The sequence below is a fragment of the Lontra canadensis genome, unplaced genomic scaffold (assembly GCF_010015895.1).
Source record: "Lontra canadensis isolate GAN:19392208 unplaced genomic scaffold, GSC_riverotter_1.0 scaffold1, whole genome shotgun sequence".
In the NCBI taxonomy this organism is placed as follows: domain Eukaryota; kingdom Metazoa; phylum Chordata; class Mammalia; order Carnivora; family Mustelidae; genus Lontra; species Lontra canadensis.
The window spans coordinates 4461577-4476618 of record NW_022630995.1 but is presented as its reverse complement, the minus strand read 5'-3'; the positions used below and the strand labels follow the sequence as shown (position 1 = coordinate 4476618).

Below are 15042 nucleotides of genomic sequence, written 5' to 3'. Positions count from 1 at the left end.
GAGAGGGATGAATGAAAGAAAGAAATGGATGAATGAAAAAAGTTATTTGCTTATGATAAGGGAAAGGAAAAAAATAGGATATGTACATATATACATACACATACATGTGTCTACACACAATATACATACGTAATCCATAGTGTGACTCTGGAGCTATGAATACCTCTTATTAGATGATGGCTGGCAACAATAGTACCTGATAACTTCCGTTTTTAAGGGCTGATATGTACATATATATATACATATGTGTATATACACACACACATACACACATATATACACAGAGAAATATATATTTATAAAAATACATATTATATATAAATGTAAAAATACATATTATATATAAATATATTTATAAATTTGTATATAGGATTTGTAAATAGAATTTGTATATAATAATGTATATAATATACATTATGTATAGTGTGTGTACACACACACACACACACACACACACACGTTTGTTTTGGCTTGGGCTAACTCTGTACTCTCTCCCCATTCTAGAATGATGCAGGCCTTCGGCTTGTGGCTAATTCAGTGGTGTGGGTTCCAGAAGGCGGAATGCTACAGATCACCAACAGAATCTTACAGGCTGAAGCTCCTGGTGCCAGTGCCTCAGAAATCATCTACAAAATTACCCAGGACCACCCACAGTTTGGTAACTTTTCTTTTCCTTTCTCATGATCTCATCATTGTATCCAGCAATCTTGGACTTGCTATGGTGTGACGCCATGCAGCAAGGTTGTGATGCCAATGATACTGACTTTCTAATACCTCACGGATCTCATTTAAACACAGAATCATCAAAATAACTGTGGTAGTGTACACATATTCTGTATCAGGTGAGATGCTAAGTAATGTAGACCTGTTAGTATATATGAAATCCAAAATTTAAATTTTCTGTTAGTATACATGAAATCCAAAATTTAAGTTTTAAAATAGGTTCATTTTACAGAGGGAGTAACTTGCTAATACATAGTTCATTTTAGCATATATAGCTAATAATGTCAGTTTAATTTTGAAGCTCAGGCTCTCACACTCCACCTTATGCCCCCTCCAGAACATCTCCAGACTTCTTGTTGAGATTTAAAAAAAAAAAAAAAAAAGTTTTACATAAAAACATTTTTAAAGATCTTTGTTGTTATTTCCACTCATACCAAGATAGTAGAGAATGATAACTTGGAAATATTTCCCTTGTCATCATCTAGAAAAGGTGGATAAAAGATGATAAGAATTATAGGGCACTCGTGGCTGACCTTTCAAGAATAGAGAGAAATCTCCAGGTAGCAAACAGAGAAGGAGCTTAAAGCCAGTCTGGGCGTGAGCTGATGGACACCTTCCCTGAGAGGCTTGTATGTGTCCCCATAACCCAAGGGCTTGAGAAGTAATGCTCATGCAGAAATAGAAAAGTTAAGATCTTGCATAAAACTGGGACTCTGGAAAGACTTTCATTTCAAGGGACAGAATAGAAAACAAGAAGGGCACCAGCCCAGAGAGATGGCAAAGAAACCTTCCTGTTTTTCCCAGGGCTTGGAGTAGAGCAAAAAAGTCTGCCAAGAAAGAACTTCAGGCCTGTTTCTCCCGCAGATCCAGGGTGAAGTTCTACTTGCCTGTGGTCTGAAAAACCCAAAGCTGAGACATTCATATGAATATTAATCTCAGGCCAATGATAATTCTTGGGTCCCTTGCAGAAACTGGTAGAAACTGTTGTGGAACGTCTACCCTCAACTCTGAATTTCAGGATTCTCACAGCCCAAACCGCTGAAGATTAGCTCAGAATTCAAAATTACAGAACAAATGAGGAAACAATCCATAGTATCACAAGAAAAATGAACAAAATGTTTAAAATTCCAAGGATTTCGAGCAAAGGAGTAATCATAAAAACTATAAAACAAGCATATTAAAATGATTTAAAGACACAAAAGAAGGAATTGAAACTGTAAGGCAATAACCAAGACCATAAAAATAAAAGAATAGGCAGGTATGTTTTTTAAAAGAATTAAAAAGATCACCTGAAAATGAAAATTATATTTTTCAAAGTGAAAAATATTTACTCACTACAAATAAAAACTTTCTTGGCATGTTAAATAGCACAGGAATAATTGTTTTTCTCTGGTTTCCAGATTTTTAAAATTACGTATTTTCTGTAGTGAGGGGGAAAAAGTTAACTTTTGTGCAATTTAAAAGTAATTCCAATGGGGCACTGGGTGGCTCAGCGTGCCAAGCAACCGACTCTTGATTACAACTCAGGCCATGTATTCAGGGTCCTGAAATGGAGCCTCACATCAGGCTCTGCACCTGAGTGTGGAGCCTGCTTAAGATTCTCTCTCCCTCTCCCTCTGTCCTTCCCATTACCCTCCCACCCCCCACTCACACACACACACTCTCTCTCTCTCTCAAAAAAAAAAAAAAAAAAAAAGACTTAGGGGCACCTGGGTGGCTCAGTGGGTTAAAGCCTCTGCCTTCGGCTCGGGTCGTGATCTCAGGGTCCTGGGATCGAGCCCCGCATTGGGCTCTCTGCTCAGCGGGGAGCCTGCTTCCTCCTCTCTGTCTCTGCCTGCCTCTCTGCCTACTTGTCATCTCTGTCAAATAAATAAATAAAGTCTTTAAATAAAAAAGACTTAAAAATAAAAATAATTCCAATGTAACAAAGATATTGAAAAGCATACTCTAATTAAGAATTAATATAATTATAAAATCATTGGTCTAGCTGGGGTGTCTTATTATAGTTGTGTAACTTTGAGGAAGGCAAGTGGATTCCTTTGAGCCTTAGTTTTCTTTGAAAGTTTAGGCTAGATGATTTTTTTTAACTTTTTATTTTAAAATAATTTTAGACTTACTGAAAAGTTGTAAAAATAGTACAAAGAGCCCTTGAATACCTTTAATCTAGCTTCCTTCAACGGTAGCATCTTACAGACCAATGGAACAATTATCAAAACCAGGAGGCCAAGTGGATACAATGCTACTAATTAGTCCGCCGACCTTATTCAACTTTGTGTTCTTTTATCCACTGATTTTTAGCTCGATAATGTTTAAGTCCTTTTCAGCCCTAAAAATCTTTGACTCATTTGATGTATTAAATTCTCTACCTTTATCTTGATCATTAAAAGCCAAAAAATTTAATTTCCTAGAGACAGCCCAATATTCCAGTATTCTGTTTAACTCTTAAAAAGAACAGTGCTGAATTAAATTGTTTTTTAAGCCATTTTGGCTTGATAATGCCATGTAGGCTTGCCTGTGACACTATCCTACTATAAGTCTCTTAATTAACTTCTTCCTATGAACACAATCCTCCTTCTGTGTGTCCAGAGCCCCCTATTAGTAATAATCCAATCACATTACCCTTAAGAAGCACTCAGGAGTGAAGGCGGCGGTGGGAACTGGAAGCCCAGTGCACACCGGTCTGCTCACATCCATCTGTCGCGGTGGTGTGAATCTGTGGACTCCTTCCCCCCTGCCACCCCACCAACTGTGCACTCCCTCCTCACCTTAGAATGTCCCGGCTGGGCTTTAGACGTTTTGTGAAGCCCTGACCAGGGAACTGAACCAAATGTAAACTGCTTGTAAATGTGTGATGGACCCAAGTTCCACCGCTTGCAGACTCATCACTGCTCTCAAATAGAAGTGTGGACAAGTTGATTAATACTTGTACCTTTAGCTACTTCACAAGTTTGAAAATAAATTTAATGAGATGGTTTTAATGAAGTTACTTAAGTATCACTGGGGGGAAAACCTGACTTCATCCAACACATTGCCAACTCTAAATTATTTAGCATCGAGTAAGAAAGCTTTAATACAAATTTTGTCAATCCCAAAATAATTCATGGAGGTTCCAGTGAGATTCTAATTCTTAATACCTATCAAATTTCCCCCTCGGAATTCTTGATTAAACCGTAGACATCGGGATTCAGGAAATCCCAAGTGGAGATTATTATTCCTTTTCTTAAACCTAGACTATCTTGTAAGCCTGGATTTCATATGTCTGAAAGGTCAGCTGCCTGCATTTGTCATAATAAAAGCAGAGGTGGGGTATGACACAAAAGCTCTCACCTTGCTGCGGTGACCCCAGAAAATACTGATACTTCTCCATCTCCTCATGGGCTTAGCACAAAGGCACCTGGTATTTAGCAGACCCAGTGCTGAGCTTCCCCCCCCCCACCCCGCCTTCCTGCTCATGCATCCGCTGCATTGCTGCCCTTCCTGTCATTAGGGGACTCCCCGGTCCCTCCCCGTCTCTCACCCTTCACAACCACAAGTGTCCAGGTCTGTTGCTTCCACTTGCTTAGTGACTCTCAAGTCTGTTTCTTTCTTTCCAAACTTCCTGCCATTCATCCGGATGTTACATTGTCTCACAATTGATCCAGCTGTCTACATAAATGTTAACTACTATGATTACCATTTTTATAAAATAAAACTCAGCCTCTTTAACGGGTCGGTCATAGGCTCCCTGTGTTCTGATCGTATATGTTTTGTGTTCTAAGCCAGTTCGTGCCACTCACCTACTGAAATCTTACAGTGGCTCGTGGTTGCTTATGGGGGATGATTTTACGGGTAGGAACTACGCCTCGCTTATCTTTGAATCCCCATTCCTGAAGGGGCTAGCGTGATGGCTAGCACCTGACATGCATTCAGTCACTATTATCTGAGTCGAAATTTATGGGATTAGTCAATATCCTCTGGTTCCTGTTCATCTGCAGAACATGGCAATATTTTTTAAATCTGGAAAAACAGGTCTATTTCATTAGGTCTGCTTAGTTTTCCTATTATGAAGAAGAACAGCTAGGAAATCAGCATTTGAGTATTTTCTATTTTTCTACTCTCTACATTTGCATTGTAGAAGTCTGCTTTCAAATATTTTGCAGCTGTACCCACATTCCTAAACAATCTACATCCTGGAAAAGCACATATATTCTGAACAGAGGTCGAACCAGAGAGAGATGGCTAACGGAATTTGTGACTTAGGTATAAATGAGAAACAATACTAAAAGGAAACTAGAGGGAGTTGATTCTACACATGATTTTATAAAGAAGACTACTGATGGCTTTTTCCTTACTTTAGTACTTCATCACCATCCAGGATATTATGCTGATTTTGAATTTGAATTTAGGGCCTATAAATATTAGAAGGAATATTTCCTTCAAGTTAGAAAATTGCTCTAGTGTAATTGAAGGGTGTTTTCAGTTGTCTAATGTGTGTAGTACACTTAGCGTACTAAGATCTGGGTCTCCTGCTGGAGAACGTATCCCTCTCCCTCCTCCCCTCCTCTTACCATCTGAGTGGTACGGAGGCTTCTCCCAGATTTATTATTAGGTGGATTTTCATGAGAACGTGGCTTCTGTTTTCAGTGGTTCATCCATTCTCCTGTTTGGTCTACACTTGAGGGCATACTGTCCTGGTGAAATTTTACTTGTTTCCATAACACCTCCATATCTGCAATCTCACTCTAAGAAAAACAGAGCAAGCGTTAGAACCAGATCGGTGGGACTGTCGTTTAGATTTGGGTTTCCTTGCTTCCATCCCAGTGAGGTCTATGGAATGATGGAGGAGAAAACAAGAGGAGTTCTTGGAGGGTAGATGCAGGACAGTGAACACAAAATAACAGTGACTGGAGACAGAGTTTCATGACCCAGAGTCTGAGCTTCGGATTCGAATCTCAACTCCTTCACACACCATTTGTGAACCTGAAGAAGTTACTGAACTTCTCTGAGCCTACAGACCTATCTTTTAATGCAGATAATAAGAGCATCTTCATAAGGATCAAATCAGGGGCGCCTGGAGGGCTCCATCATTAAGCGGGTGCCTTCAGCTTGGGTCACGATCCCAGGATCGAGCCCTGTATCGGGCTCCCTGCTCAGCGGGAAGCCTGCTTCTCCCTCTCTCACTCCCCCTGCTTGTGTTTCCTCTCTCGCTGTGTCTCTCTCTGTCAAATAAATAAATAAAATCTTAAAAAAAAAAAAGGATGAAATAACATAATGATAAGGATGACCAACATCCTTTTTGAATACCCATGAATGATTCTCATTTTACCAAGAGGAACAGAGGCTTACAAAGCCCATGTAAAGCTCACACAGCTGGGTTTGAACCATTGCATACTGTGCTTCCTGCAGTCCCTACCCTAGGCATCCCAGGGCCAGCTAACATCATTCTCATTGTACAGAATTCTCCCAAGAGTAACTCTGAATTTTTTCAAATTTCCCATTGTGTTTACACTAAAAACATGTGGGTCAGAACTCATTTCCTGCTACACAGAAGTTACAGGTACAAATGAATCCATCCAGTGCCCAATCCATGCAGCCCGTGAATGTTTCTGTCTTCACGATTTTATGTGATTTAATTGATACAGTTGGTAACTTCATACCTGCAGTGCCCTTGAATTACTTTCAGTGTGTTTTAGCTGAGAGACTGGGAATTCTGTGTCTGGAGGTGAATTTGATGATGCCTGTTGAATTCTGTGTTAACATACTTTTCTTTGCCTTGGGTTAAAAATAAAGGAGTACCTAATTTCTGTTGGAAAGGAAAGGAAAGGAAAGGAAAGGAAAGGAAAGGAAGGAAGGAAGATAAATACATAGTAGCCTAGGAGATGAGAGCTCTGACCAACTTTTACTTTTCCCAGAGATCCTCACTAACTCTGTGGCTTTCCTAGGAGAGGTGGTCCTGCTGGTTGATATGCCTGCGGACAGCCCCGCGGAGGAAGGGCAGCACCTGCCTGATGGGAGGACAGCAACTCCCACCAGCACCTTCACCCAGCATGACATCAACGAAGGCATCGTGTGGTACAGGCACTCGGGAGTCCCAGCCCAGAGTGACTCCTTCCTCTTCCAGGTACCCTCTGCGGCTGACTGACATCTTTTCTGATGTCTGGATGGTCTCATGAAAACCCTCGCTCTTATTTTTAAGCAATTTGGGTCATTTTCTCTGTCTCCTGGAAATTACCTTTGGGAGAAGAATAAATGTAATTAATAGCATTGAGAGTTTTTCTAATCTCCCAATTCAGTCCTACAATAACTCTACAAGCAGAGTCATCGCGTGGCAGGGAGTTTATAATAGATAATGGCCAAAGTGTCTAGCAAAAACATTTTTTTCCAAATATTACAGTGCCCTATGGAGGAAAAAAATATTTTTTCAAATGTTTTTGGAACATTTACCATCTTATGATAAGATCAGAAGCTTAGCAGCCAAACCCAGTGGGTTCATATTTCAGTTTTGCTGTGCACTGGCTGTACAACTTTGGGAAAATTACTTTGGTGAAATCCTTGTGCTTCATTTTTCTCATCTGTAAGATAGAGCTACTATGAGGGTTTAATGAGTTAATACGTATGGAACATGTGAATACTGCCTGTCACATGTGTGTGGGTGTGTTACTGCCATTTATAAAGCTTGAGCAAATACCAGTGCCATAGACTGAATGTCTGTGTCCTGAGATGTGTATGTTGCAATCCTACCCCCTGCCTGTGCAATGGTATATGGACGTGAGACCCTCGGTAGGTGATGAGGATTAGATGAGGACATGAGGGCTGTCCTCTCATGAATGGGATTAGTACACTGATGGGAGTCACAAAAGAGCTCGCTGCCCCTGCTTCCCTGCTCCCTGCCGTGGAGACACAATGAGAAGTCAGTGGTCTGCAACCCAGAAAAGATCCCTCACCAGAACCTAACCAAGCTGGCACCCTGCTCCAGACTTCCGGTCTCCAGAAGTACAAGAAATAAGTTTCCCTTGCTCATGAGCCACTCAGTTTATATATTTTTGTCATAGTAACCTGAGCAGACTAAGACAAACAGACTGTACGGAGGCCGTCCATAAATTAAAGAACAAGAAATTATACTGAGCGCGTTCTCTGGCACTTATCAAACATAATTAGAAATTAATAATAAGAGGCCAAACCAAGAAGGCAAACCATTTAGAATTTTTTAAACAGTCTCCTAAAAAATTACTCGTTCTAAAAGTACATCAAAATGGCAAACTATTAAGAAATGTTGATGAGGAGGAAATAACTCCTCAAAACTTAAATGATGTGGACAAAATAATACTCAAGAAAATCGATGGCTTTAAGCTCTTATTGTTGAGCAGAAAAACATGGAAATAAATGGACTGAGTGAAGCTACAAAACGACAAGAGAAACCTAAGGAAAGCAAAAGGGAGGAATTCACAAAGATAAGCAGAGGAATTGACTCAGTATAAAATGGGAGAATTGATAATGAGCACAAAACCTGAAGCTTGGGAAAGATCAATAAAAGTGGGCAAACTTTCGTCAAGGGCAATTTGGAAATAAAGACTTGAATAGAAGTGCAAAGGAATGAGGAACTTCGAATGAGAAACAGCATCGAGAAGAATTTGGGAAAATGTCAGAGAAAATATAAAGCAGCTCTCATGGGGGCTGATCAGCCAACGCGGGGCCGGGGACCCTCGGAGTCTGAGGCTTTTCCTTTGTCCATGAACCCAGCTGGGGATAAGCTGCCACAGCAAGCGGCCCACCGTGTTCAAGTTGCCGTCCATTCCGTTCCTGAGGCCTGGTGTGTACGTCTTCCTTGCCTGACTAGTATGTACAGTACAAAAGAGGTGCTTTTCCAGGGAGCAGATGAGCTAAACTTGGCCGGTATTAAAACGAGATGATCCTGAGCATCTGGAACGTCCCAGGGGTGAGCAAGCCTCCCGCGCCCTCTGCCAAGTTAGCCTTCTCATTTGTAGCACCCCGGGAACTGCACAGTCCTCGGAGAGTGAGTCAGAACGGAGGCAAAGACCTCAATCATAAGAAGGCACCTCAGCAAACTGGAATCCTCAGGTCTGCCTTTGCCTTTATCGGTGTCGGGACGGAGGACGTTCTCCATACGGGGCGCCTCCCTGGGAAGGAGTCTCCTCACCTGCTCAAAATGATACTGGATTGCCTTTGCAACTTGGTTACTAACGGGTAATTCTAGAAAAGCAAAAGTGACTGATCTTTTTTAAAAAGAGATGCTCTAGAGTTTGAGACACGGTGGCTGAACATTCTTACTTAGACAGTGGTTCCCTTTAGAGAGTCTTCACACATTTTCCTCAAGACGTGTTTAGAACCCTGACCTGAAATCTTCTTCACAATCTGTGGGATTTTCTTTACACATCCTCAGTAGTGACAGTGTATCATCCTTTGGAAGTTGATTTTTAAAAATAACCAAAGAGGGCGCCCTGGTGGCTCAGTGGGTTAAGCCTCTGCCTTCGGCTCAGGTCATGATCTCAGGGTCCTGGGATCGAGCCCCACATGGGGCTCTCTGCTCAGCAAGGAGCCTGCTTCCCTGTCCTCTGCCTCCCTCTCTGCCTACTTGTGATCTCTTTCTCTGTGTCAAATAAATAAATAAATAATCTTTAAAAAATTAACCCAAATGCCAGAAGTCAGCCAGAGTCGTGTCTGGTAAGAAGAGCAGTAATTATTTTTGGTTAAAACAGGGAGCAATTACGCAGCAACAAGCTCGGTTTCCTCCGGTGATTTGTGAACTCTCTCTCTGAAGGCATTCCAGAAAGTGCATCCTGAGCACGGACGGCATCTTTATTGCAAATGTGAAACAACTCTCTGAGATTATGTTCTCCTGGATGTGGAAGTTTCGTGTGATTTTAAAGTCTCATTGTTTTATAGGCTTGCCTCATCTTTTGGTTTGAAATGACGCAGACACTGTAGCTGTGTGCGAAAATAAATGGTTACAACTTCTCTCGTTCATCATTTTAGTGTCCCAGAAGGATTTTAAACTAAAAAAGGTGCTGTTCTAATGATTCTTCTCTTTCTTCCCTTCTCTTTTCTTTTTTTTAAAGCAGAAAATGAAATACAATGAGTTGCATGGATTTAATTCTATTTTAATGCTGATGTGCTGTCATGAGCCCTCAATGTACCCCATATGTTACTTTGCATGGAAAACTTGGGATTTATGTAACGCAGTGGCATTAAAAAAATAGAGTATGGCACAGTGAGAAGAAAGCATGTACATTTGCATCATTTGGGGCATAGGAGGGAACTCTGGCTTTGGTATATTCAGATCATGTTGAAACGGCCTTGGGGGTTTCGCTATGAAAAGACCAATGTTTATATCACACCGGTATGTTTACTAAGGAAGCGAGAAGTGATTTCTTTGCTTGGTAGTATGTCCACATTTCACTACCTACACAGCGTTCCATTCTTTTTTTTTTTTTTTTTTTTTTTTTTTCCAAAAAATAGAGCATATTTTCCCCTTTCCTAAGATTCTAAAGCTTCCAAATTGAGCCATCTTGGTCAGTGGGAAGATCATGAACCTGCTGACCCGGTTGAACACTGACCCTTATTGACCATGACTTAGACACCTTGCTCAACTTCTTTGCCCTTCAGTTTCCTCATCTTTAAAATAGGAGATAATAGCTAATTGGTAGATAGATTAATAAGTAGATAAGTAAGATAACTTTTGAAAAGTAGGTAGCAGGGTGCTGAGCCCATGATAGATGTTAGGGAATTACAGCTATTGTTACTGAATTATTCATAATGACACACCATAAGATGTCTTCTTGAAAACGTGTAGATATTCCAAAGCTTGATGTCCAGGCATCTGGTGGGATGGAGATAGAGAAGAGAGTTTTTCTGTTGGGCATAACTTGAGAAGACACAGGGAAAGGACTGCCATTCCTGCTTTCTCCTCAGAAGTGAGAGAACACGCCCCTCCCCTGTGGAGTTATCGCAACGACATACACCCACTCCGGCCTCAGCAGGTCTTGTAACAAGCCCATGGTGGAGCAGACAAAGGAGAGATGGAGGGCTCAAGGGGGCAGCTCAGAATCACAGAGGGAGGAGAGGAGCTACGGCATAGGCAAAGCATCATTTTTTAGCATTTTGAAGCAAAAAGAGGTCAATTTGGTGACTCTTCTAATTGTAAATGTTATTAATCTCGCTTTTACAGTGATGAGGCTGAGATTTGTCATTTATAGTCTAGGTGTACTTATCCATGCTGGATAAAGTTTAAAGAACTAGAAAAAAAATCACATATAAATCATGTGTCATATATATGCTTATAATGAGATACGTAGCTATCCAAAATCATGTTTTCAAGATTGTTTAATGAAATAGCAAAACATCACAGTATTACATTTGGTAAAAATGTGGAACACATAATTGTATCTAAAGTTTCACTTATGTATAGAAAATAGACTAAACTAAAATGCATCAATATGTTAATAACTTCTATTTTTACCTAGTGAAATTCTGACTTTTTTAGTTTTTATTTGTATTTCTCTGCATTTTTAGAACTGCCTAAAATGATTACATGTTTTTTTTATAATCAGTAAAACATTAGCATTGAAATGAAGAGCAGAATGAAAATCATAATGCAAAAATGCATAGAATTCCAAGACAGATGGTTTCAAGGGGGAAAAGCAAACACGCACAAATAGGCTGTGCCCAGCAGAGGATGAGAGGCTCACCGGTGTCACGTTTCCTTCCAGGTGTCCAGTGCCACAGATGCCCACACACATCTGGAGAGCCGCACGTTCAACATTGCGATCTTACCGCAGACACCCGGGGCGCCTAAACTCTCGCGGGGAGCATCTCTCCATATGACTGTGAGTTGGGTGGAAGGGCTCGTGGTTTCCGCTTGGAGGAGGCACGCTATTGGGGTTTAATAGAGCACCCCGCTTTTGTGTCTGGTTAATGCGTGACTCAGAATGTGGACCCTGGGGCCAATAATAACCAGCCTCGAGAACACATTTCCTGTTGACGTGAATAAGAAATTTAAAATTCCAGAGCGTAGGGAAGGTGATGTGGAATCTACCACAACCTCCCGTCCACCACTTCTGTCCTTTTTAGAGCATCCCGGAGGTCACGGGGCCTCCTCGAGTGGTTGGAGGGAGTTTGGAGCTTGTGTCCATTTCACCAGAACCATGTGGGTGTCATTGCTCAGTCCGCTCCGGCTCCACCTCGCTGGAGAAACAGTCAGTCTGTGTTTTAGAAGCCCTGTGAGGAGCGTTTGGTTTTGTTTTCCTACTGTGAAACTTTCCTGGAGAAAGGGATGCCTGTGCCGAATCCAAAGAAATAAGTACCAGTTACCCAAATGGAAGTTCGAGGGGCAGGTCAGAAGGAACGGAGAGGTGAGGTGCAGGGCTCTCCCAGACGCAAGAGCAGCACATACAGAGACGCAGAGGGGAAGGACAACGTGGTGGGTGGGAAGACCGCCAGCAGGTCAGTAGGAGGCAGAGGAGGCGTGAGGATGTGGAGCCTGGTGAGCTCGATCACGGAAGGTCTTGTGCGCTGTGAGGAAGGAGTGTGGGCACATGGAAAGGTTTGAAGCAAGGTGACAGCTAAATTGGTACATGAAGCTTAGTTCAGACAATTAGCAGCTGCAATGTAACCCCATGTCTAGGGGGTATGGGAAGCCAGAACCCCTGTTCTAGACAGAGCCCCAAGCATATAAGACCTCGTAAATTAATCATAAAGGATTCACATTTTAGTTAGCGCCCACATAATTACACTCCAAAGTAGTGTATCAGCCCTGAGCCACAACAAAGAGAGCAGCCGTGGTTTTAGAAATTATGGGTCTGGGGCATGACAGAGACATAAAGGGGGAAACAGAAAGTTTTTAATGAATAGCTGGTATCAGCATTTCCACCATAAACCATAATTTAAAGAAATCATAATTCAGCAGCACTATAAGGTCTATAATTCATCATTTTGACTGGAGGAACTTGGATCAGAATTTTCTGTAAAGTGTAAAGGAAAATGTGCATACACATTTCTTGCCAAATGCTAATGCAGTATTATTTTGGGTTTAGAGGGGAAAAATGGTCCAGGAGCCAATGACGGTGGTGCCATTCCCACTATGTAGCTGTGGACCTCTAGAAGCTTCTCACGCTACTTAACCTTTAGGGCCTCAGGTCGCATGTTTGCAAATCGCATCTGTCTTGTCTAATTTAGGATATCACAAAAGTGAGTTTACTGGAAAATGTGATTAGTCGACTCTTTTGTTCCTTAAAATCTACATAGCTTGTATTTCTTTTGACATTAATTGGGGCCATTACTATCGGACATACTTGAAATCTATGACAAAAACACATTTTCTATTTACTGATTTGGACTCACCTAAGCACACTCGTTTTGCACATATTTGGTAGATACATCATGAGTGTTCTAAATACAAATATTGTACACCCATATCTGTGTTTAAGGACAGGAGTCCCCCTCTCCAGTCATTCAGTCATCCCAATAAACACTTTCGAGCCCCTAATTTATCCCAAGGGCCGTGAAATGTATTGGAGATTCAATGACTATAAAACACAGTCTCTATTCTCAAGCAACTTAGAGTCTAAAACAAGCAAATAAGTAAGCAAGGACGACCAGGACATGATGAATGCTGTGATATGATACGCAAGCAGAGTCATACTATAGAAGCAAGTAGGGAGACACCTAGTCCAGTGGAGCGTGGGGTGGTCATGGAAGGCTTTCTCTTGGAGGTGAGCTGAGCTGGTTGAAGTGTAAATTAGCTCTAGAGCTGGACTCAAGTTTCAGCCTCCTTGGGATCCCCTGTAGGTTGGCTAGACCACAGATTCCTGGAGCGCACCCCAGGGTTTTCTGATTTAGTAGATCTGGACTAGGGCTGACAATGTGCATTTCTAACAAGTTTCCAAGTGATGCTGTTGCTTCTGCTCTGCTCACCACACTTGAAACCCCATTTATCTAGACTACAAATAGAGGGAAATTCGTGCCAGGCAGACGAGCAGCAGGTGAAAAAAGTGAGAGACACAGGAGAACATGACATGTTTGCGGAATTGCAGAGAGTTCAGTTGGCCAGAGCATAAATCCCTAGGTGAAAAAGAAGTAAGAAATGAGAGTCAGATCATAGAGGACCTTACAGATGAGATGAAGAGTTTCCATTTTGTCCTGAAAGGATGTTTTTGGGCAAGTAGGATGCTGAATGATTCATAGCAGAGAGGGGGCGTGATCAGATTTTCAATTTAGGAAGATCGTTCTGGCTGTAGTGTAAATAACACGCCACACGGGGTCCAGACAGAGAACGAGGAGGCCAAGGCATAGGCCGTTACAGGCATCTCGAACAAGAAGGGCTGGTAGCATGCACCGCATGCAGTAGCAATAGGGATTGAGGGGTCAGTGAGATCTCAGAGACAGTGGCACACCTGTGTATACTGCAGCGGGATGCATACGGCTGAGAGGCAGAAGCATCTTAAATGTCCTTCGGGAGATAAATAGATGAAGAAATTATGTTATATACAACAACAGGATATTATCCACTCTTGAAGAAGAAGGAAGTCCTGCCGTGCTATAGAATGTATGAACCTTGAGGACATTGCCTGAGTGAAATAAGCCAGTCACCAAAAGGCAAATACTGCTTGATTCCCCTTACGGGAGCTACCTAAAGTAGTGACACTTTCAGAAACACAAAGTGGAAAGGTAGTGGCCCCTGCAGGGGTGGGGGGTAGAGGTGGGGAGAGGGAAATGGGGAGTTGATTTTCTTTGGTGGGTATGGAGTTTCAGTTCTGAAAGATGAAAAAGTTCTAGACATGTGTTCCTCAACAATGTGTATACAGTTAACACTACTGTCCTGTGCCCTTAAAAGTGGTTAAGATGGTGTAAAAAACATAGGGAGAGATTAAAAGATATCTAGAGCCGTAGAGGTCAACTGTGTAGAAGTGGGTAAAATGGCCCAGTTTCTGATATGGAAGGACGCCCCTCACTGAGGTCAGGAATGTGTGCGGACTTCCGGGAAGGGGGAGCGCTGGAGGCCGTGATGAGTTCAGTGGGAGGCGCTTACAAAAGGTGTGCCTGGTAAGGGCTGGCAAAAGACCAGTAGATACTCTCTGCGGGAGATAAACCTCCGAGAATCATTAATGACATGTGGTGGTTTAATGCTTGGGCCTGAGATTCCCCAGGAAGATTGCATAGAGTAAAAAGCAGCATAAAAAAAAAAATACCTGCCTAAATGGAAATTTGTTCTATGGCCTTTCTATAATGCTCTTCATCAAATCCGATCCTTTAAATGGTGTCCTACCACTTTGTTTTGTAGCGTTCCACCAGAATTATGTGCCTACATGCATGTGTAAGATGTGT

The 15042-nt window shown here is 41.8% G+C and overlaps 1 protein-coding gene across 1 annotated transcript in view; it reads left to right on the top strand.

Moving 5' to 3' along the window:
* FRAS1 (Fraser extracellular matrix complex subunit 1) overlaps positions 1 to 15042 on the top strand; it is a 399170-nt gene that overhangs the window by 274254 nt on the left and 109874 nt on the right. The window contains exons 30-32 of the mRNA XM_032883154.1: positions 505 to 658; positions 6645 to 6823; positions 11430 to 11546. Coding sequence (XP_032739045.1) covers positions 505 to 658; positions 6645 to 6823; positions 11430 to 11546 — 450 coding nt within the window. The remainder of the gene's footprint in view (positions 1 to 504; positions 659 to 6644; positions 6824 to 11429; positions 11547 to 15042) is intronic.